This window comes from Telopea speciosissima, chromosome 11 (genome assembly GCF_018873765.1).
Source record: "Telopea speciosissima isolate NSW1024214 ecotype Mountain lineage chromosome 11, Tspe_v1, whole genome shotgun sequence".
Classification (NCBI taxonomy): domain Eukaryota; kingdom Viridiplantae; phylum Streptophyta; class Magnoliopsida; order Proteales; family Proteaceae; genus Telopea; species Telopea speciosissima.
Window position 1 is genome coordinate 1,112,807 of NC_057926.1, and position 24,049 is coordinate 1,136,855.

Sequence of the window (24,049 nt, forward strand, 5' to 3'; positions counted from 1 at the left end):
AAGTGAGGAAGACAAAAGTGTTCATCCCTCTTGACATCGCAGCTTTGCTCAGTGCTTGAAGATTGCAGAGGTTGAGTGTGAAAGTTTGCAGAGGTTGAGCGTGAAAGCTTGCAGAGGTCGAACTTGAAGATCGTCATACTATGAGAGGTCAAGCGTGAAGCTTGAGAGCTTTAGGTCTTGTTATGTTTTGATGATAAATTTCATCAATGTCCCTGATTCACTTAAGTCCACATCGTTTCCCCGATTTTTTGTAGAATCAATTCTAAAATGTGAGAATGCTCGCCAGAAACTATTTTATCATCCGGTCTATTTCAAAAATCACAAAAAATGGACCGAACAACCCATACATGATCTATTTCAATTCTACCCCTATAATCCATTTTTAGGAAGGTTACCATACAGATCCTAAATAGACAGTCTAACTTTTCATGTCAGCTCACTAATAGCAATATGGGGGAAGTTCCCATCAGGCAACAATTGTTCTGCCTAACCCTACTTAAGCATGCATATTATGTTAGTGAAGACTTGGTGTGAAGCCTTGGAGGCGACGTACCCGGAGCTAGGGTGAGTTGAGGGGGTCCCTAAACCAGTAGCTCAACTCCCCCATAGATCAATTGTTCCACCTTAGGAGGATGATCGAAACTCATCTCTGATGTATGGATAATTGAGGAGAAATAGGGATTTTTTTTTGGGTAAAAGAAACAAGGTTTCGGTCATGGGAGAAGGGAGGAAGGAGATAGAAATTAGGTTTGAGAGATAGATATGACGGCAAGATTTCTGGTTGCAGAGAAGCTCACAAAGGGAGTAGGTGAAAGAAAGAAGGGGATGGTAGGAAGAGAGAAGATGGGGAGAAACAAGGAGGAATGATGGGGCATGGTGGCCATTGTTATGGACTCCTAACTTATAGGTCCCGAGCAGAGAAGGGTTAGGAAATCTCTCCATCTCCCGTTTTGCCTAGGCTTGCAGGCCTGGGATGCAAACTTAAAAAGAAGAAGAAGAAAGACAATGAAGAAGATGAATAGTGCACCATCTATCCCACCACTTTTCATGTTTGTAAATAAACAGATGAGAATGAACAAAAGGAATTTTTCATTTTTCCTCTGATGTTAGCTCACCCCATTAGCCTGTGGGGTCCGCATGTCACATTCTCACCCCAAAAATCCCTCTAAATAAACGGGGCTATGGGAAAAGGGTGGGCACACTACGGTATACCGCAAGCTAGCACCCGCTGTGTCTATTTCTCTCTTTCCCTTATTGAAATGACTCCCTTTGCCCCTTTTGTATAATGCTCCATCTTGTATCTCTATTGATGCCACCTGCTAGCTTACTAAATGGGGGCTCTGTGCTTATCCCTTCCCTTCGATTAAAAATAAAAAAGGCAAAAAAAAGGTACCATTAGGGTAAAATAGATAAGGGAAAGGTTTGGATACGCCGCTGGCTTTCTCAAAGCTAGCCGTTGTGCCTAATATAGACGGCGGGATAGGGGTGTGAGAAAGACAGACTTAGGTTAGGCACAACGCCAGTGTGCCCAACCTTTACCCAATAGGTAAATGAAAAATTTGTGTGTTAGTGTTTGTGTTTCTCTCTTTCTCCCTTTGAAATGACCCTCTTACCATTCCAATATGATGTTTTCCGTGTCCTCATTAGTGCCATCCGCTAGTTTACCGCATATAGGCGGTGTGCCTATCCCTCTCTCTCCCTTTAATTATATATTAAATTTTTGCTGATATTAGCTTTAGCATTATAATTGGTACTCACTACGTCATAAAGTGGCTTTCAACATTGAAACAAACCAATTAACCCTGCCTTTCCGTGTAGCCGCCGCTCGCTCGCCGGTAGTCTGGCTCTCCAGCGATGGCTTGTCTGGGATACAATGTGAGGCTCTTTAAAGCTACTGGTTTTCCCTCCAGACCAAGAGTTCATCCAACACGACGTGCATGTAGCATCCGCTGTGCAGTTTCTCCAGTCACCAAGCGCTACAATATCACCCTGCTTCCCGGTGATGGCATTGGTCCTGAGATCATGGCCATTGCCAAGGACGTTCTTAGCCTTGCAGGATCTCAAGAAGGCACTAGAATGAAAACCTTCTTCCTTCTCTCAATTCATTTTCTCTTTCAATCGGTGTGTTAAGATTTAGTGTCTTAGTGTTGTTAGACATTTGAGGGTTTTGCTTTTCAGGAATTGAATTTCAGTTCAAGGAGATGCCTGTTGGAGGAGCTGCACTGGACTTGACTGGAGTTCCTTTGCCGGATGAAACCCTTTCGATAGCCAAGCAATCGGATGCCGTTCTCCTTGCAGCAATTGGGGGGTTATCGTCTTTCCCAGCTATTTGTGCTTTTTAGTTGTTCGTGGTTTTGCCATAATTGGTTTCATTTATGTTTTTATCATGGCAGGTATAAATGGGATAAAAATGAGAAGCACTTAAAACCGGAAACTGGTTTACTTCAGCTTCGAGCGGGTCTTGGAGCATTTGCCAATTTGAGGCCGGCTTCTGTATTCCCACAAGTAATTTCTGTTACTTTTCTATTCAAAAAGTTTATGGTTATTCATCCCAAAAAAAAAAAAAAAAGTTTATGGTTCATTTTCTTTGGAATTTCCTTGATACTGCTATTTAACATCCCAAAAAATGTCATATTTGGTACTGATATTTTAATTCGGTCTTCCTTCCCATTTTCGCTTTTATATAAATTTGGTCGGGCACAATGTATCGTATCAAATGCAATGGTAATTCAATTTTTCAGCAAAATATTGTTACTTTTGTATCAACTAACATGTCCTTAAATAGAGTTAAATGGTGAAACAGAATTGGTCTAGACAACCCTATTTAGTTGGGTAAATGCTAAGGCCCCTTTTGTTTGCCGGATAAAAAGGGGTGGAAAACTTGTGAGGGTGGGTCCCACATGTTGTGGGTTGGGTTGACAAGGAAAGAAAAGGAAAGGAAATAATGGAATATGCATTTTGTAGTGGAGTGGGATTTACTGGAAGAGAGAGGAAATGGACATGGGGTGGGATTTCATGGGAAAGAAAGGAAATAGGAAGAGGAGAGAGATAGACTTAAGAGTAACTTTTCCATGAATAGTGCCAAAGTCCTACCAATTTTGGTAGGACTTTGAAAGTGAATGGGGTGGGAAAAAGAGGGGTGCCACCTCAACAGACAAGAATAAATACATTTAGCTTGTCTTGAAGTTTCCTACCCCATGTATCCAAACACACACATCCTTGGTATTTTGTGGGGAAATAGTACACTTTTCCTACCCCTTGCCTATCCCACTTTTATCTGGCAAACAAATGGGCCCTAACTGAATTTTTGTTATCACGGGTAGCGACGTTTAGGAAATTTTCCGTCTCAAATCATACCTTGGTTAGTAATTTGAGATCAAGGACCTTGGCCAACTCAGATATTTCTTGGCATCGAGATTGCTCGTTCTACCAAAGGTGTGTTTCTCTCTCAAGGAAATACACTTTGGATTTGTTATCTGAAACCGTCATGTTAGGGTGTAAGCCTTCAGACACTCCTCTTGAAGCCAATGTTCGTCTCTCTAGCAAGACTGGTGAATCTGTAGATAAAGGGCAGTATCAACGGTTGGTTGGGAAATTAATCTATCTATCCCATACTCAACCAGTCATCATCTTTGCTATTAGCATGGTTAGTCAATACATGCATGACCCTTATACTTCACATTGGGAGGTTGTGACTCGTGTATTACGTACGGTATTTGAAATCTGCTCTAGGAAAGGGGATTCTTTTCTCACCTTTTGATCACCTATGAGTGGAAGCCTTTACTGACTTTGACTGGGCCAGCTCATGATAGACGGTCTACATCTGGTTACTATACTTTTGTTGGAGGTAACTTAGTTACTTGGCGGAGCAAGAAACAAATTGTTGTTGCCTGGTCAAGTGCTGAAGCTGAATTCCACGCGATGTCCCATGGCATTTGTGAATTAATGTGGCTCCAGGGACTGTTGAAAGACTTAGCTCTGCCTATTTCTTTGCCTATAATGCTTTACTACGACAATAAATCTGCTTTTAGTATTACTCACAATCCAGTCTAGCATGATTGCACAAAGCATGTGGAGATTGATCGCCATTTCATCAAAGAGAACTTGGAATAGGGACTGATTTGCACTCCATTTTTGAAGTCTGGAGACCAGTTAGCTGATTTTTTACTAAGGGGTTAAATAGTAACTTGTTTCATTCTCTTGTGTGCAAGTTGGGCATGTGTGATATCCATGCACCAACTTGAGGGGGAGTGTTGTAATATGGATATAAGGGTAGAATTGTCAATAGGGGTAGTTCTGTCTTGTAACCATGCTAGATTGTTCTCCTTTCTGTTATAAAGCTGGCTGTGTCTCATTAGACACAAGTCATATTTTCCTCAAATCCATCAAGATCCATGTAGCCGCCCATTTAGTGTGATAAGGCTGAGTCGTAGTTGTAATGGTTCTAGCACTCTGAATTTATGACCTTGGCATTGCTATATGAGATTGGAAACCCTAGGCAGCAGGGGTGGCAATGGGTGGTGGTGTGTCAATTTTACGTTGTGTTGGACACAAGTATAGCAGAAAATGGCGTGACCTGAACATGAACCGAAAATCAAATTGGTCATATGGGTCAACCCTAACACGGCAAAGAAAACCTCCTGACCCAAACACAACATGGCATGGCTCAACATGATTAATGTATGGATCATGTTCGGTTCGACATGAAATGATATAAAAATGATTAATTAAGGATAAAATTTCCTAATAAAATGTTTGGAGGGGTTATTTTGACTCATTTTTTGGCTGGTGGGTTTGACACAAAAAATAACCCTTTTTTTGTTTCATTTTCGTGTCAACCTGAAAATGACCCGAACCCAAAACCCCCCAACCAGAACATGGATTTTATATAGCTCATGTTTTTGTTGGGTTGCCTAGTTGTGTCAGGTGGAGCCACCTCTACTTGGCTGCACCCAAGGTTTGATCTTAAGTCTCTATCTTGTTTTTCTTTATATATCCCCTTTCTATTCTTCTTCTTCTTTGTTCTTCCTTTCTAGTTTTTACGTTCATTTTTATTTCAATCCCTTGGGCTTCTTTTCTGCTCTTTTGTCTAGTTACCTAATTTCTTTATTTCCTCTATCTATTACATCCACTACCTCATCCTTACTTTCTCTCTTTTGGTCCTGCTACACTAAAATGCTTAGAAGATTAGGTGAGGAAGGCATCAATGTAGACTAGAGAATAGTTTTTGGGTGCTTTTGTATCACTTGCTGGTGTATGGTACATTGGTACATTGGTTCGTGGATCCAGTTTATCATTTACAAAGCACCTCTTGGATAGCTAAAAGCCCCAATTTTTTTTGGTTTCGAACAGGAGTTGGGAACAGGAAAGAATATAGTATTAGACATGCTTTTCTCACCAGGGACAGGGAAAGAAAGACCCTTGAAAGAAACTTTTGTCAGAGCAAAGAAAATTATTTTATAGATGATTCTTATTAGTACAAAGAGTCAAAGATTGATTGTCACTTTCTATTGCAATCCTTTCCCACCCTACCCTTTCCCTATGTTACTACCACTTCTAAAACTGTTTCTGTCAAAAAGGATTAAGACTCTTTACAATATTAACTGCCTTTGATATTGGACACTAATCTTTTCTATTAATATCACAGTTAGTTGACTCTTCAACTTTGAAGAGAGAGGTTGCTGAAGGGGTTGACCTTATGGTTGTGAGAGAGCTTACTGGCGGTTGAGTTTCTATATCTCACATCAATACTAATGTAAATTGATCTTCTCAGCTGCTTAATTATTGATTGTGATTTTCCTTTTCTTTTTGGGACAACAGGGATTTATTTTGGAATGCCAAGGGGTTTTGGCACAAATGAGAAAGGTGAGGAGATTGGTTTTAACACTGAGGTGTATGCTACTTATGAGGTAATGAAAAACCTCGTACACATTTTTATTTGCTGACACATTTTCATTTGTAGAATTTTCAGTCATTTATTTAAGTGGGACACCGAAACACTTTGTATTTATGTAGGTAAATTGGATTGATGCGTTAAAGGGTTTGTGTTAGGATAAACATACTATCTTGAGTTTCTATTAGCAACAACCAACTATGTGTGTGTAACTGTGTAATATGATGATCATGCAAATATGCAATGTAAGATTAGAGGAGGATAGGAAACCATGGTCTTTTCCTGAAGTTCTCATGCCTTCATGCAAACACAAACATTTGCACAAACAGGGGAGGGATTTCCTCAGTAATTTGGTGGCTCAGAAGGGTTCCATGTGTTTCACATTCACCTTCTACTTGTGGAATATTTCAGTCCATAACCAAAAATCCTTCGCCATGGGCTGGAATAAAGCTCTCATTGTTGTGTAGTTTTTACAGTAAAAATTTAAAACTTTAAGCAACTGGTATTGTGGAGGTGAAATTTCAAGGTAACCCTGCCTTCTCAAGTCCTCTCTGAAATGCCATGAGATTCCGTAGAATCTGCTTGTGAAGTCTATCAGATAGTCTCTATATCTGCACATGACTTTTCCATACTTATCCTCTTTTATCTTTGAACACCCTTCCTTTCCCTTCTGCCTCCAGATAGCATAAGGAGTTAGTGACAGGACAAATCCTTTAGGAGGAAATGGACTGTGCTAGATTTTGTAAAAAAATAATAAACCCTCTTTTAGTAGAATTTGAGTTGATGGATCACCATAATTTCCTAATTTTCCGCCCCACTCCCCTCCCTCGGCTAAACACCCCCCCCCCACAGAAAAAACCCAAAAAAGAAAGTTTGTAATGTAATCCTAGATGGGGATAAAGCCAACTAGAACCAGAACCAGGATCTGCTAGGGTTTAATGGGATTGGCTAGGGTAGAATTAGGTAAATAGTGAAATTAGGGTTAGGCTTTCGGGTTTTGAAAAGAAGAATAATGTAGGAATCTAGGGTTTATAATGGGTATTGTGGGCAGGGGCTTGGATCGAGTTTCCCAAACAGTGAGAGGGAGCTTCGGTCCAAGTTTGGGCTGTTTCTGATGGTGGGTTCAGGCTGGGCAGGTTTTAGGTTATGGAAGTGATGCTTGGAGATGGAGGGATGTTAGGGTTTGGTTTAGAGTATTAGGAGAAGAAGGGTTTGGGATTTGGGATGTTTACTTGCTGAATGTAGGATCCTGGGACTTGCAATAAATTCCAGCTACTGTACTTGAAGGCTTCAATGCTCGGCTGTAGCAGAATTTAAACAAGCTTGAGAGTATTCAAAGGAGAGAGACAGTGAAGGCTATCTCAGCCTCACCTTCACAGCCTATCTCAGGACAGTGGATGCATAGAAGCAAATTTTCATATTCATAAATCGTGGGGGGCTCAATTGAGCTCTTACATTATATAGCCTTCCAGGCTGGACAGAAAGTAGATTCTAACTATGACTCATAACACGACTAGGACTCAAAATAGAAATAGGAATGCTAACTAGTACTTCTAATTAGGATTCAAACTTGCACTAGGAATCCTAATTTAGAATTACAACCAAATAAATAATAATGAAAACAAAGACTAATTTAAATCCTAACAACCCCATGACTGCTGCTGGTGTAGGGAATTCCCCTAAACCTACCCGATGGCTACTTATGCTGGTGTAGGGAAGAATCCCTACACCTGCGGCTGGTTTTAGACAGCCAGTTTACATCAGTTTGCAGTAAATTAAAGATGTGATTTGTGTAATCATCTGGTACTGCTGGTGGCACTGGATTTTTTCTGTGCCTTGTTGGAAACAGTATCTCTTTTGTCTCAATATGTTCTTATGTGAGTACTTATTTTTTGAGATATGCAAGTGGGAGGGGAGTCCTCTCACAACTTCATAATCTTCAGAGTTTCATGCTCAGTACTCTTGTCATGAAGCCCCTATTTACTCTCTTTCTCTCTCTCTCTCTCTTCTTGCTCTAGCAAGCTGTCTAATTGGTTACGTTCTTTTGGGAAATGTAATTCAGATTGATCGGATTGCCCGTGTTGGGTTTGAGACTGCTCGTAGGAGACGGGGAAAACTATGTTCTGTTGACAAAGCAAATGTTTTGGAGGTACCTTATTTTCATGCTAATTAATACAGATTTTAAGGTACATGTCTGGACTCTGAATGCTGTTGAATTTTTTATATAGTTAGATTTAGGACTGGCATAACAAAAGGCAAAGAATCTGTTATGCTGAATCGCATTATATGGTAACTCTTTTATTCTGGAGATTGAAGATGTAAAGTAATTCATGCTCTTCATATTTGATCACTAGACCATTTCTAGTTGCTTAATCCTATTCTATAGGAAAATTACACAATATTTCATTTCTAAGCCATCTGTCCCCATCCCCCCAAAAAAAAAAAAAAAAAAAAAAAACACTTTCACTTTTAATACAGCAGAAGGCATCTATCATGTGGTCTTTGTTACTGTTAAGAGTTAGAGCATTGAATCTTTCGATAATGAATTATGATGCATGTAATTTCTTATCTCTGCACCTTGCACATTCTAGCAGACCAAAGGCTCCAAAACTGGTTGAAATGCAGTTTGAAACAATTGTCACCAACATCTTTGGAGACATTTTGTGTGATGAAGCTTCAATGCTTACTGGAAGTATCACCATGCTTCCCTCAGCTAGCCTTGGTAAATTGGTATTGGAAAATCATGCACTTCTCTTTGTTGGTATTGGTTCCCTCCGAATTCTTAGGCACACAGTCCAGTGAATGGATAAAAATACCTTAACATGTATGAGTTTATTCCTCACCCCTAGTGAATAATGTACCATCATTTATTCTCTAATATATATCCTTTCACGCCAACATATTCTTTATCAGATAAAGATCAATAAATGAGAAAAGAAGCAAGGTCTTAGTATATCTTGGTAACTTCCTTACCGTTCGGTCAAAAACTTCTTTCTCTTTTTGCCCCTTCTGTAAACTCCAAGTGACGGAGAGTATGGGAGTGACTGCCATGGAACTGTAAGTAATGGAAAGAATCATATTTTAGCTCCCTTGGCTGAACCCACAGCCTGCCATAGTTTTGGCACAATTTTTGCCTTATAATTTCTTCATCATACCCCAATGCCACCTTCAAAATGAACTGGTGCCAAAGGCATGTATTATGGTTTTATTATTGGTTTCAGGCACTCTTTAGAAATCTGTTTGTTTGATCCTTTTCTAGAACCTGTATGTTGCATAAAACATACAAGGTATAAAGTCAAATTAAAGTAGTACATAAATGTTAACCAGAGATATTATAAAAAGAATGAAGCAAATGGACAATGTAAACAGTGTTCATTGGAATTGGGCAGGCATCAATTCTGTGGAGGAAAAGAGTGACTGCAATTGCCTTGGAATACCCTGATGTTGAGCTTTCACACATGTATGTTGACAATGCAGCAATGCAACTTATTCGTGATCCAAAGCAGGTATTTCTCTGCCTGTGAAGAAAAATTTGGCACTTTCTGCCCTCTGCACCATTTGGGGTTGAGGATTTCCAAAGGGAGGTTTTGATTGGAAACCCTTTTGCTCTTGACAATGGATTTAAGATGATACTTCTTGGCTGGCTAACTACTAAAAATTGCAGTTTGATACAATTGTCACCAACAACATCTTTGGAGACATTTTGTCTGATGAGGCTTCAATGCTTACTGGAAGTATCGGCATGCTTCCTTCAGCTAGCCTTGGTGAATCGGTATTGGAAATCATGCACTTCTTTATAATGTTAGATCTAGGTTCTTTTTAGGAGGCTCCTTTTGATGCCTTGCAATTTTATCATCCAAACAAAAGCCCCATGGCCACTGCATATTACTGCCTGAGGTGATTTCCTTTTGCAGGGACCTGGACTTTTCGAACCCATACATGGCTCTGCTCCTGATATTGCTGGGCAGGTAAGATATTCCATACATTTCTAGTTACTTGGTGAGGGAGGATCGCTTTATACTCTAGTTTCCTGTATATTTTTTATCCTTGTTGATTGAGAACCTGCGGAGTAGTTCTAGAATTTGAAGCGGAACACGATTATTTAGTCTATTCACTTCCTGTGCAGGATAAGGCAAACCCATTAGCAATGGTGCTCAGTGCTGCAATGCTTTTGAGGCATGGCCTTGGAGAAGAAAATGCTGCAAAGAAAATAGAGAATGCAGTGTTAGAGACTCTGAATAGAGGGTTTCGAACCGGTGACATATTCTCTTCTGGAAAGGTACTCTCTGTTTTAGTTTCTTTAGCTAGCCGACTCTTTTCAAATTATATTTGTACTTTTGTAGCCTTTGGGATGATTTGAGTTCTTACCATCTGTTTATAAAATTAAGATATCATCCTTTTCTTGGTATATTATAGGTAAGAATAGCAGAAATGAATCCAGAATTCTGGAAATGGGGAGAATCATCTAACACCATCGGGAGGATGGATTTTGACTTGATGCTTTGAAAAATAATGCATGTCTTGTTGGTCGATGTCCTTAAAGAGACATTTTCCTAGGATTTTATTATTTTCTGATTTAAAAAAACGTAGCATCCAATTCTTGTGCTTAAGGTAGTAACTGGAATCTATAGATGAGTTTGGGATGTTTTAAGTTTTCAAAATCTGTTGCATTTCTGATGCAGTAGCATTATCATGGCTTGACCCGCATGACCCGATCTGGAAACGCAGACCAAGACGAACCAGAACCAAACTAGGTTTTTGGTCCAATAGTGGTTGGTAGAGTTATTTTGCAATTTGCATTTTACGGGGAGTTGGATATACATAGGAGATTGAGGGTGGGCCTTGGTGCAACGGTAAAGGTTGCTCCATTTTGTGACGAAGTGGTCGCGGGTTCGAGTCTGGAAACAGCCTCTTTGCGAAAGCAGGGGAAAGGCTGCGTAAATTATGACCCTCCCCAGACCCTGCAGTGGTGGGAGCCTCGTGCACTGGATATGCCCTTATTTTATATACATAGGAGATTGGATTGAGTTGTTTTATTTCCTTGTTTGAGCGTACTTCAGTTTAGAGAGTACATATATGCAACCCATTGCTTGAGATTGAAGATAGCTGAGTATCGAATTGGAGTTTGAATTTCCTCACGGGTTGTGAGTGGTGTATTGCTGTTCTCTCTTTTCTCTCTCTCTCGTTCTCCTTGGTTCGATCCAGCCCTCTCCTTTTCCACGTTAGTTTCCTATTTCTTCTCCTTCCTCACTCTTCCCTCCCCTTTCCATTAGTATTCTTCCTTACTCCATTCCCATTTCTGTTTCCCCAATTCTCTATCTTTGGCGGTACTTTGGGTTGAGAAAAGCATCAGTGGAACTCAGCGGATCCTTCAATGTTTGGATTGATATTTGGGGGTTGTTTCCATACACTAGGGCGACTTAAACCCTACTCTTGGACCTGAATACCATCCCTGCTGCAAGAACGAAACCTGCAACCAGGTCAGGTTCTGCAAGTTCAGCTAGGGCCAGTTGCAAAAAATCTCCATTGTTGGTTTACCTGATTTTCAGGCCTACTTTTGATTGCTTCTAATAGATTTATGAATTCAGAATCTCACCTTAAAGTTTCAGGTTGATCGGGCTCCTGTGGAGTGAGCTCCTCGTCTAAAAGGAGATTGGGTTACTGCTGGTACAGTTCTTATTTTGGAAGGAAGAAGACAATTCTTTTTATTTATCATTAAGACCCCTTTCTTCCTATATTACAGTATTGCTCAAAAGTCCTTGATTTGTGAACTTTAATTCTGTTTTGTCCCTATTCAATTTAAATACCAGAAATTCCTTTTCAAATTCCTTTTACAGTTTGATACTTTTGTTGGATTACTTTACCCATAAGGGGCTAAACTGCTCCAGAAATTATGAAATTTCCACTCATTCTTTTATTTGGGAATTCCTTCATTTTAGTGGGCCCATAGTGACCCGAAAGTAGGGTTTTGTGATCCGGGGTTGGATCAATTTCTTATTGAATGCGGAGGATTATCAGGACAATAAAGTGTGGGTTCTAAACAACAATGACGATTCATCTAACTTTTTTTTTTTAAAGTTGAGTTCAGTTGATCTGGATGACTTGGAAGCTAGGGTCCCTTCTCACTGCAAATCCTTCTGGACGATCCAAACTCTATTGAATTTCAAATACAAAGCATTTGGGCAGGGAAATCCCTCACAAGGAGATTTACGTGTGATAAATATATCAGAAGATGCAATTTGGGTTATGCTTCCCCCGCATTTTTGTCTTATGTTGTAAAGAGGATGGGGAATCAGTTGATCACATGTTATGCTATTCTCTGTGACAGTTTTTGGATTTGATGACTCCCAAGGATGTTGGTCTGTATTCTGTAGTTTTTGGCAGCCAACCCCTCTTGGTAAGAAAGGTAAAATTCTAATAAGTGCTCTCCTTGATTCTTTTTGATGCAGTTAAGATTGTCCAATTGGACCAATCGGGCCTTAGAAGACTTTATTTGGCCCATAGTTGGATTTTATGGACCTTGGACTTCTTATTTTTGGGTACTGATGCAATGGGCCCTTTTATAACCCCATATTTGGGTTCTTAATTCTGTGCATGGGATTTAGTATATAGTTAGGATTTTGTGGGTCCCCATGTGCTGTTTAAGTTAGTTTAGAGTAGAAAAAATCCTTTTTAGTTGAGTATTTTATGTCTTATTGTTAGTAACTTAGTTTGTAGTTTATGTTGTTTGGAGTTTTCTATAGCGAGTCTTTGATAAGTTTAGTTAATTATTGTTTAGGTAACTTGAAGGGATAGTTGTTTATTTGTGTTGGATTGGAGAGAATAGGACTTGTGTCAGTATGATACTGGTCCTCTTTATTTATAATATCAGGAATAGGGTTACAATGAATACAAAATATAGACACTACCCAAAATACCCTTATTCCCTTAGTCCCAAATTACAACACTCCCCCTCAAGTTGGTGCATAAATATCATGCATGCCGAACTTGCACACAATAGGACAAAAAACCTTACTAGCTAAACCCTTTGTAAACACATCAGCCAACTGATATACTGATTTGACAAAGAGAGTACAAATCAGTCCTTGTTCTAATTTTTCCTTAATAAAGTGTCTATCTTTCTCCACATGCTTCGTTCGGTCATGCTGGACGGGGTTGTGGGCAATGCTAATGGTAGATTTGTTGTCACAGTAAAGCATCATAGGCAGCTGTACCGGAACAGGCAAGTCTTGTAAAAGACCTTTAATCCACAACAGTTCGCAAATGCCATAAGACATGGCACGAAACTCTGCTTCAGCACTTGATCGAGCAACCACAACTTGTTTTTTGCTACGCCAAGTGACTATGTTACCTCCAACCAGAGTGCAATACCCAGAGGTGGGCTGTCTGTCATCAGGAGAACTAGCCCAATCTGAATCATTAAAAGCCTCGATCCGAAGATGATCATGTGGAGAGAAAAGTATACCCTTTCTTAGTGCTGCCTTTAAGTATCTGAGTATCCGAAAGACTGCTTCCCAGTGTGAGGTGTATGGATCATGCATAAATTGGCTGAACATACTAACAACAAAAGTAATGTCCGGACGTGTATGAGGCAGATAGATCAGCTTGCCCACCAAACGTTGATACTGACTTTTGTCTATTGGCTCACCTGTTTGACTAGACAAACGAGCATTTGGTTCTACAGGAGTATTGGTTGGCTTACATCCCATCATTCCTGTCTCAGTTAAGATGTCTAAGGTATATTTCCGTTGAGAGAGAAACACACCCTTTGTAGACTGAGCCACCTCGATGATAAGAAAATAGCGCAACTGTCCCAAGTCTTTAATCTCAAATTCTTGGCCAAGATACATCTTGAGGCGTGTTATTTCTTCAATGTCGTCCCCAGTCACCACTATATCGTCAACATAGACAATTAAGACTGCTATCTTGGTCCCCGTGCGCTTGATAAAGAGAGTGTGATCTGCATTGCTTTGAGAACAACCAAACTAGACCATAGCACCATGAAAACGGCCAAACCAGGCTCGAGGAGACTGTTTCAGCCTGTATAATGCACACTTGAGCTTACATACCTTGCCATCAGTCACTGGACTAGCAAACCCAGGAGGAATATCTAGATACACCTCTTCTTTAAGCTTCCCATGTAGGAAGGCGTTCTTCACATAAAGTTGTTGCAAGGTCCACCCAAGATTGACTGCACATGAGAGGATGACTCGAATGGTGTTCATCTTCGCAACTAGTGCGAATGTCTCCTGATAATCCAGACCATATGTCTGTGTAAATCCTCTAGCAACCAGCCTTGCCTTGTAGCGATCTACAGACCATCAGCGTTGTGCTTGACAACAAATATCCACTTACAACTCACAGTCCTCTTGTTAGGAGGAAGAGTCACCAAATCCCATGTACTGTTCTTCTCCAATGCCTGCATTTCTTTCACCATTGCTGCCTTCCACCTTGGATCTCTGAGAGCCTCCTGCCAATTCTGAGGAATGGAAACAAAAGACAAAGACGATACAAAGGCACGAAAATATGGATACAGACACCCATACGAAACAGCCTTAGAGATAGGATGTTGCGTACAAGTTCTAGTCCCCTTACGGAGGGCAATGGGAAAATCAAGAGATGGATCAGGTAAAGAGGAATCTAATGATATGAACTCAGAGGAGGGATGGTCATTACCAGATGGAGCTGAATCTGAGACCGGATCTGATGCAGGAGTCGGTTGGTTAGGTAGAGTTGATGCAGCTGTGGTAGGCTCTATTTGCTTTTCACGAGGTTGCCGACGATAAACAATGTCATAAGGGACAATAACAGGCTGAGAGGTGTCTTGGACTGTATCAGTAGCAGCTGAATCATCCAAGTGTTCCCCCTGAATAGGAGAAATGGGAATAAGGGCTGAACCCGAACCATAAGGCACATCATCAGTGAGAACCAAGGTCCCCCCTTAGGAGATGCCGAAGGGAAGTAGGGAACAGCCTCATTAAAAATTACATCCATGGTAACATACATCCGCCGTGTAGGGGGTGATAGCAGCAGTAACCTTTCTGAGTTGGTGAATATCCCACGAAGATGCACTTCAATCCACAAGGTTTTGACTTCCCAGGGTGTTGATGGTTCCGGGCAAAGCAAAGGCAGCCAAACACTTTAAGCAGAACCGTGAAGCTAGTAGAGCCCTGGAGAGCCTGGATAGGCGCTACGAAGACTAGAATGCGGCTGGGCATCCGATTGATCAGATAAGCTGCAGTAAGGACTGTCTCACCCCATTAAGAAAGAGGCACAATCATCTCAAAAAGCAAGGAGCGAGCAACTTCAAGGAGATGGCGATTCTTCCGTTCTGCCACACCTTTCTGAGCTGGTGTATCAACACAGTTGGTTTGGTGTAAAATACCATGAGTGTCAAAATATGTACGAAACGCGCCATCTACATATTCCAACCCATTATCACTGCAAAGAACCTGGATAGTTGCCTAGAATTGTGTGCGAACCATGCTGTGAAAGGATTGAAAACAGCGGAACACTTCACTCTTGTGATGCATCAAGTAGAGCCAGGTAACTCGAGTATGACAATCAATAAAAGATACGAACCATCTAAAACCAGATAAAGAATTACACCTTGCTGGTCCCCATACATCAGTGTGGATTAACATAAATGGTATAGTACTTCTTTTATTGGAATTAGAATATGAAACCCGAGTTTGCTTGGCTAAAATGCATGCCTCACAAAACAAATCCTTGGAATTACAACCAGAAAATAAAGAGGGATTAGACCTAACTAAGGTCCCCACAGGCGGGTGACCCAATCGTTTATGCCAAAGTAAAAGGGAAGACAAATCCAAAGAAGCTGGAGCTGCTGATTTTGAAGAAATTAGAGCTGCTGATTGTGTCGGATGGGCTTGATGGGTTGGTTAAGCTTCCTCATCAAGCAAATAGAGACCACCACGGGCCCTACCAAAGCCAATTGTTTCTCCTGTCACCATATCCTGAAACAAACGGTAAGAGGGGAAAAAATATTACTTTACAATTCAAGTCATAAGTAGGCGATGAATGGAAAGAAGGTTTGTAGAGAACTCAGGAACATGCAAGACATGATGTAAAGTTAAAGTAGGAGTACAAACAATGGAACCTTTCCAGAGACAGAAGAGAATCTCCCATTTGCAATGCGAACCTTGTCTTTACCATAACAAGGAGAGTAACGAGAAAAAAGACTAGAATCACCGGTCATGTGATCTGAAGTGCCCAAGTCAATAATCCAGGGACAAGGGGCAGCAGATACACAACCAGCGAAAGCTATACTTGAGATGGCAGAAGAACCTAATGGTATCGAGGTAGAAGACGAGGCAGCAACAGGATTGGCTGTGGCAGGAGAGTCTAACTTGGTGACCAATTGGCGGAGCAACATGGTGACTTCATCAGGCATAGGAGAAGGAGCACCTGCAGTAGGAGTAGGCACGGCAGGTGCAGCACTATCAGCGGCCTCTGAAAGATTTGCAGAAGACTTGCAGTTCGTACCACGGCCCTTGGTAGAGCCCTCAGCTGGACGGCCATGAAGCTTCCAACAGCTATCCTTGTTATGCCAGAGTTTCCCACAATAATCACACTTAAAGGGCTGTCTGTCAGAAGTAGCACGATCAGTAGACTTAGTAGTACCACCCTGATATGGTAGAGTGATTCTGGAAGCTAAGGCTGATCACTCTGGAGCAGGTGGCGCAGAAGGAGGAAGCATGGCTGATCTGCTGGTATCTTCAAGCTGAATCAAGGAGTATGATTGTTCCAAAGTGGGAAATGGATCACGATTGAGAATCTGAGAATGATACTGATCATATTCCACATTCAGACCAGTCAGAAAATCGTAAACACGGAATTTGTCTTTCCGTTTTTTGAAAGCAAAAACATCCGCAGCCGTAGAGCACTGAAAGTCATCATAATAATCCAAATCTTGCCAGAGAGACCGCAACTCAGAGTAATACTGAGATAATGTGAGGGTACCTTGCTTAGTCTCTCGCAGTTTCTTCCGTAAGTCATAGACCTGTGCATCGTTCCCCACTTGTGAGTATGTTTCCTGAGCAGCCTTCCAAATCTTGGCTACAGTATCCAATAGCATATATCCCTGGGCAATCTGAGGTTGCATGCTGCTGAAGAGAAAGGACATAACAAGAGAATTGGCTGAACTCCATCTTTCTTGTTCGGCTTCAGCCGTGGGCTTTAGCTTAGCACCAGTAAGATAGCCATAGTACTCATGAGATTCAACAGAAACAAAGACGGATCTAGACCACATCAAATAATTCCCCCCTATCAAGTTTAACAACACATGGAGGGAAGGTTGGGTATGAACGGCAGCCATCATCTGCAGAAGAACCACTAGAGGCCTCCGAACCAGTCATCTCCCATTGGATAAAGGAGTTCTGGAAAAAATCTAAGGAATCTATTGTGTTAAGATAAGCGATACAGCCAGAGAAAAAAAAACCGATTTCAGAGAGAGACCTAAGAAATTGAGAAGCACAGGAGATATTGCAATCCAAGAAGAAATCGATACCAGGGAATGCCTGGAAACAAAACGATAACCAGAAGGGGATTTCAGACCAAATAAAAATCAAAATTAGGCTAAAAAAGATAGGGAAAAAAAAAAATCGATCTTCAAAAGGAGAAACCTGAAAGATCGAAGGAATGAAGATGTCTGAAACCCAAAAAAAAAATCCACAAGAACTATGGATTAAGCCCTTCAAATCATTAATTTAATGAAGGGAACCAAAAAACAAGGGCAAACAAAAGCCCTCGGTGGCTTAGAAGATCGCCACCGAGGAAGCGGAAGTGGTGGGTGGTGGTGGCACTAGAAGGGAAGAAGAGAGAAGACGGTGATCTCTAGTTGGAAGTGGGGTGGTGGCGCTAGGTGAAAAATAGAGAAAGGGAGAGAGAAAAAACGATGGGAATTTTTTTTTCTAGTACCCTAGATTGATTCTTGCTCTGATGCCATGTTGGATTGGAGAGAATAGGACTTGTGTCAGTGTGACACTGGTCCTCTTTATTTATAATATCAGGAATAGGGTTACAATGAATACAAAATATAGAAACTACCCAAAATATCCTTTTTCCACTTCCTAAGTCTAGTAGCTATTATTAGTACACCCCAAAATGGATGAGAACTTTGTAAAGTTTAACTTTGACTGGTCAGCATGGACAATCTAGAGCCTTCTAGTATTGGTGGCAATGGAATAATTAGAAATGGGAAAGTAGTAGGAGCATACTTGGACCTGGATGGTAATATGATTCCTCCAGATCGGAGCTTTTTTTTAATCTCTGCTAGCCTATGGTTTAGATTAGAGTAGTGCTAGTAAGACCTTGGGGTCAGCTATCCAGTGGACCCCCCAATTGCATTTGACTACATGTTCTGCACCTATCGCATTGCCTTTTCTGAAGGAACTTATTATTCTATGAGGTCTAATCCAATTTGGGGCTCCTTTAGATGGCTGACCTTGGCGAATGGCGCCCCATATACATTTCTCTTTGGAATATGTTCAAGTATGGAGTTTCGATAATGTTACGGCACCAAGGAAATTGGATGCACAATGCTTCAATCAGGCTTAAATATAACAGATAAAACAACCAAAAAAAAAAAGCATACAGGATTATAAAAGAATAGAAGGCCCACAATAAATCATAGGCCTTTCAACCCCTCGCTTCGCAAGATTATTTGCTATATCATTGGCTAACCTATACTTCCAAGAAAGGAGTTCAAGTGAGAAGCAAGATGAAAACCACTTAATACATTGGGGAAAATCTGGCTTCTAGGGATGATTTGGTATGATTTCGATTTCAATTTTGGATTGATTACATGAAATAGTCAACAAATAAATTTTTGGTAAAGAAATTAAAATTGTTTTGGTTACATCAATCTGAAATATTTCAAGAATAAGAATTCCATTTGGTAGTTCAAGTTTTGAGAATAGATTCTCAATACTTCTTCGGGAGAGGAGGGAGGAGGTGGTGGTGGGGTGGAGGCGTGGCTGGTGGTGGTGGTGGTGAAATAGAATGATTTTGCTTTCATTTCTTATTAAACATGCCAAATGACACATATACCCCTGTTATTAATACATGCTCATTAAAGTGGAAATTTAAATTAAGCCTTTTGTTATTGGTTTTGACATTGAGTAAGAAAGGTGGTCGGTTTCTTTGTCCTTATAGCTGAATTGTGGGGTTGTGGCCTGGCAACTTGGCGTTCATAATGTTGTCAGTTTTCTTGTTTTCTGTTGGCTATTATTTGTTTTTGTTCTTTAGCTTCTTTTCTACATCAATTACATCTATTATAACTTCTGTTTTAGATTTTCTCCTTCAAATTTTCCTTAGGCCCATTACTTGCAGGATTTCCGATCCCTGCTTATGTCAGAAAGTGAGTCTTTGAATTGATTTTTTCTAAATTCTGATTTTTAGTATTTAATGTCTCTCAATGTACTAGAAACTTAGTGGTGAATCAGTAAATATCAAGGCCTAATAGCCCTATAGAGGCAAAGGTTGGGTGCTGAACTGCTAGACTGGATATTGAGATTAGATTTGGTGACCTAACTGCAGTTCTGGCTTTTTTCCCCTGCTTGTGGGTTGGTCTCCTTGAGTTTCAAATGCTAGTGTTGCATTAGACCTTTGCTTAATTGTGGTTATTTAGTTATCTTTCGATTTCTTGCTGGTTTTACAGTTGCAATTAAGAAAACAGCCCTAGTTCCTTAGCCGTGGTGCTATTCATGTTACTTTTGAATTATGTAAAAATCAAAGAGACTATTTTTTGGGCCTGTACTCTCATTGAACTCTACTCTTTACTGTCCAATAGGAGCATGAAGGAAATTGGAATTCATTTCAACTTTACAAGTCTGATCCCAGCTGCTCATCAGCAATCCCCTTCTGCTATTCTACTCTACCTTGGGATGATACCTTCTGATAAGACAGTAAAAATAAATAAATAAATAAAACACTGTGATGTAGTACAAAATATGAAGAAGAAGATGCCAAAACACTGTTCACGTGAACAGTGTCACGGTGCCTTGTTTGGCTTGGAAAGAATATTACTAGAAGAACTGTGGGGGCAGAATAGCGTTTTATTTATTAGAGAATTCAAGTCTTTAAGGGAAGGGCTTAGATGTCAATTTATATTCACAAATTTTGAAGTGCACTGCTGGCCGATATTACCTTTTGGTGGGGACCACATGAAGATTTCGGCTGCACCTTTAGGAGTGTTAAGATTTTATTATGTTGCTATTTTTATTTCAGTCCTAGTTATTTAGTAAAGTTTCTATTTTCATGTTGCTAGTTTGTTAAGTTAAGTTTCTATTTTTCTTCTTACTTGAGGCGCAAGTTTAGCCCTCTTTATATTGTAAAGGCTGTTTATGCCTCCCCCCTCCACGATTTTATGAATGAATGAAGATTGCTTATGCAAATTATGTTTCCTTCTCAAGTGATGAATGTGACTTGAAGGGTTGAGAAACCTGGCTGAGAGAGCCGAAGCATCTTTATCCCTTTTCTCCTATCTTCTTCCTCCCCCTCCTACCCTGCTCGATCTCTGTTGGTAACTGCTGCTGCCTGTGACTGTTGCTGCTACTGAAGATCACCATCCGAAGGTTGAAGACATTCCTCCACTTCAACTGTTGCTGCTGCTGATTGATCCTTCGACTGAAGCTGTTGTTGCACCCCTGCAGAAACCCCTTGGCTGCAAGTTTCTAATTTCATAACTCCGCATCCCATCAACAAACCCTGCTGGGTTTTGAAGCACACCATCCCCCATTCATTCCCTCCACTCGATCCTCACCTTCACCCCATTCCACAGGCTGAAACCTTCTATTTTTACTTATGACCATCAAAACTGGACCAAAGTTGCAGGAAGGCTTCTCACCATCAAGACCCATACTCGATCTCCATTGGAGCCTAAATTCAGCACTGCAGTGAGATTTTCCTTAACCCTCTAATTTGGTGTTTCTCTTTTATCTCAACATCCAACCATCACAATTGGATGAAATTTTGAGCAGAAATTTCCCTTACCTACCACTGCACTCGATCCAAGTTTGGAGACCATCACTTGGCTGGTTGGTTTGAAACCCTAACTTTCTAATTCTGAGTTTGTTCTAATTTTGGGTTTTGTGGGTTTTTTGGGACTAGTAACCTAGTCTTACATCAGAAACAAATTACGTTGTTTCTGATGTCAAATATCTCTTTCATTTGTTTATCCTTGCCTGATTAATTGACTTCTATTGCTCGCATTTCTTTAGCCTTTGGTGAAAGATTATGAGCGATCATGTGGTCTATGCCTCTATACTAGGTGTGACCTTGTTTTTAGTAATGCAATCAGATCTGGTGAATCGTCCAATTCTGAAAGGAATCGGCCGATCCCGATCCCGATTCCAGCCAATTCCTGCAACCCTCTCTTGAATCACCCATTATTCATGTTTTTATTTTCATTGTTGTCTATTTTTTCCATTCAGTAAAATAGCAGAAAATAATGAAATAAACCTCTTTATTGAATTAGAAACTCCAAAAAATCACATATTTTGGAAAGTCTCTGTTCCCTCTTCCCGATTCCAATTTCTATGGTATCAGTGGAGGTCGACCCCATGTCCGATTTCGTATACTTGAACCTTGGGTGTGGCCTTTCAAATGTAGTCCAGATTGAGCCACATGCTCGCGCTTATGCTGGCATGAGGTTGGCCATTCGGATATTAATGTTTGTCTACGCTGTTGAATTATGCATGTTAGCTGATCTTTTGTATAGAAGATCACATAGTGGGCAAGCCTTGGCACAACGGTTAAGTTGTGATATTGCAACCATCAGGTTGCGTGTTCGAAACAGTCTCTCTGTGAAGCGGGGGTAATGCTGTGAACAATTGCCCCTCCCAAACCTTGAAGTATTGGGAGCCTCGTGCCCTCGAACGCTCTTTATTACATAGTTGGGACTCGTTGGAAGTGATATATTGACTGTTCTGCACATGCCATGCATAGGTATGGTGATGTTTTGCGCAACTGTTGTCTGGAATATGAAAAGCCTTGGATCATATTAGTTGCACTTTTGTTGCAAAATGTATCCTGTTATAGGACATAAATTGTTTTACTACCCTGATGATGCAATAAGAAAAAATTTCTTTATTATTATTGTTGTCATTTATAATAATTATTTGATAATCCAACACTTTTGTCTTCAGAAGTTGGTAGGTTGCAAGGAGATGGGCGAAGAAGTTCTCAGATCTGTTGATTCTGAAAGACCAATTGCCGTACTGAGTTGAAAAGCATGATCTCCATTGCCTTAAATGAACAGCCAGAGTGGGTCTTATCCATTACTCATCTAGCTAGTCAACGACGAGAACTATATAGCTTAGATATAGCTTGGTGGGAAACTATGTTCTTAGAACTTGAAAGATGCATCACATGAGCTTTTGGAGAGATAATTTGTGCCCTTGTATTTTCTCCTGTCATCAGTGTGGTTCGAATGGTCACTAATTTTGTTGTTGTATCTCAACTACTATGACTAGAAGCAACAAAATGGGGCTGATGCAACCCATTCTCAACCCTTTGCATGAGTTTTTAAAAGGACAGTAAGTTGGTAATATGAAGTTAGCTTTTTCGAATATACCGGCTTGCATGAATGGCAAATATCTACGATGGAGCAGGGATGATCGATCGTTGTTGAAGGGCATCCATTCATACAATATATTGGACAAATTGATGGATCCTGTACATCAAGTCGATTTTTTATGACTCAGCAAATTGAGGAACTGTTCATTGATTTAACCTTTTTGATGAACTGAAATTAAAAGAAAAGAGGAATTAGATCGTTCAGAGTCCCAGAAGTAGAAACTGGAATTTTAGATTTAAAAGCCTGAGCAGCAAGCGTATTGAAAAAAGAACAAATTCTGATAAACCATTTGGTTTTCATGTAATACTGCTAGGCCCCTTTCACCTGTCCTCTAAACAGGCTAGAAGAGTTAGATTAAGCAACATAATTGAACGATATGATTACATATTATTCCTCAATAATCTCTGTTCTTTATGTCCATAGATGCTGTAGATACACAGAAATGTCTTTAAAAGCCATAGCTAAGAGCCATTAAGGTGTAGACTCCCCACACCAAATATTGGTAGCTTTATCCTGATTCAAACTGTAGGCATCTCATGAGCCATAACATTACTTCTGTGAAAACGATCTCTCCCCCCCCCCCCAAAAAAAAAAAAAAAAAAGTTCCGGAGTTCAAGAAGGCATCCTGCAGTCAAGTTAAAACGTTGAATAATAGGATCAGACCCAGTACCCAGGAGAGGCTTCAAACATCATGGGATTCATTCTGATAAATTCTATTATTAATAGAAAATGTTTCAGTGCTAACTGCAATAAAAAAAAAAAAAGAAGAACAAAGAAATAAATAGATTGAAGACAGAAGTGACTGCTTTGTATCTATTTCCATAAGAATCCCTGAACTGAATCTTGCCATGAGAGCACAAGCAACAGCAGTACCAACACCCCAGCAAGGCCCCAAGAGGAACTTCCAAATCTAAGCACAAACGAAGAGTCAAACGAAGGAAAAATAGGCGCCTGAGCTGCCCCTCGTCTCAGCGATGATGAAGAAGCTGCTCTAATTGAGATTATGAGCCCTCCAAGAACTAGGGGAAGAAGGAAGCTCGAATTCCACCACCACCACCACCTGTCCTCACGGTGATAGACGTCAATCTTTCGCTGCTTCACATGATACAAAGGTGAGAGTACTATCGCCAAAACCAATGCTAGAGCCATTGCCACTGACCTGTGGAACGAGTACTGGCTCTGGTCCGAGCAATTACTTAGTGTTGCCATGGTATATATGAATGCCGGCAATCGTTTTGAGGAACAGAAGATAGATCGAGAGAAGGAGATATATATATAGTACGGAGATGGACAGCCAATGTTGGAACCCTGTGAGCATGAGTGTGAGTGTGGATAAGAAAAGCATAGACGATGGAGCCGTCCATAAAGTGAGAAAGGCAAAAAGAAACGTTCCCTGCTTCCTTTCCCTTGGAAAGTACTAGTTTTAAAAGTGGAGAGGCGGCAAAGGAGACATTAATCCTTAGGAAAGTAAGGTATCTACGTCCCTCACCCTCCGCTGCTGACTCATTGATTCCTCAACTTTTGTCTGGATAGCGACAGAAGTCTCTTATTTTGTC

General features: G+C 40.5%; 1 protein-coding gene across 1 annotated transcript; it reads left to right on the plus strand.

The window, feature by feature from the left end:
- The first annotated feature begins 1,822 nt into the window (after window positions 1-1,822).
- Window positions 1,823-22,482, plus strand: LOC122646615 (3-isopropylmalate dehydrogenase 2, chloroplastic-like). The gene is made up of 11 exons (XM_043840201.1): window positions 1,823-2,068; window positions 2,179-2,308; window positions 2,394-2,505; window positions 5,648-5,723; window positions 5,821-5,909; window positions 7,956-8,042; window positions 9,283-9,399; window positions 9,558-9,665; window positions 9,808-9,861; window positions 10,020-10,172; window positions 22,063-22,482. The coding sequence occupies exons 1-11, from the start codon at window positions 1,855-1,857 to the stop codon at window positions 22,141-22,143; spliced, it is 1,221 nt and encodes a 406-aa protein (XP_043696136.1). The 5' UTR covers window positions 1,823-1,854; the 3' UTR covers window positions 22,144-22,482.
- Window positions 22,483-24,049: the final 1,567 nt, after the last annotated feature.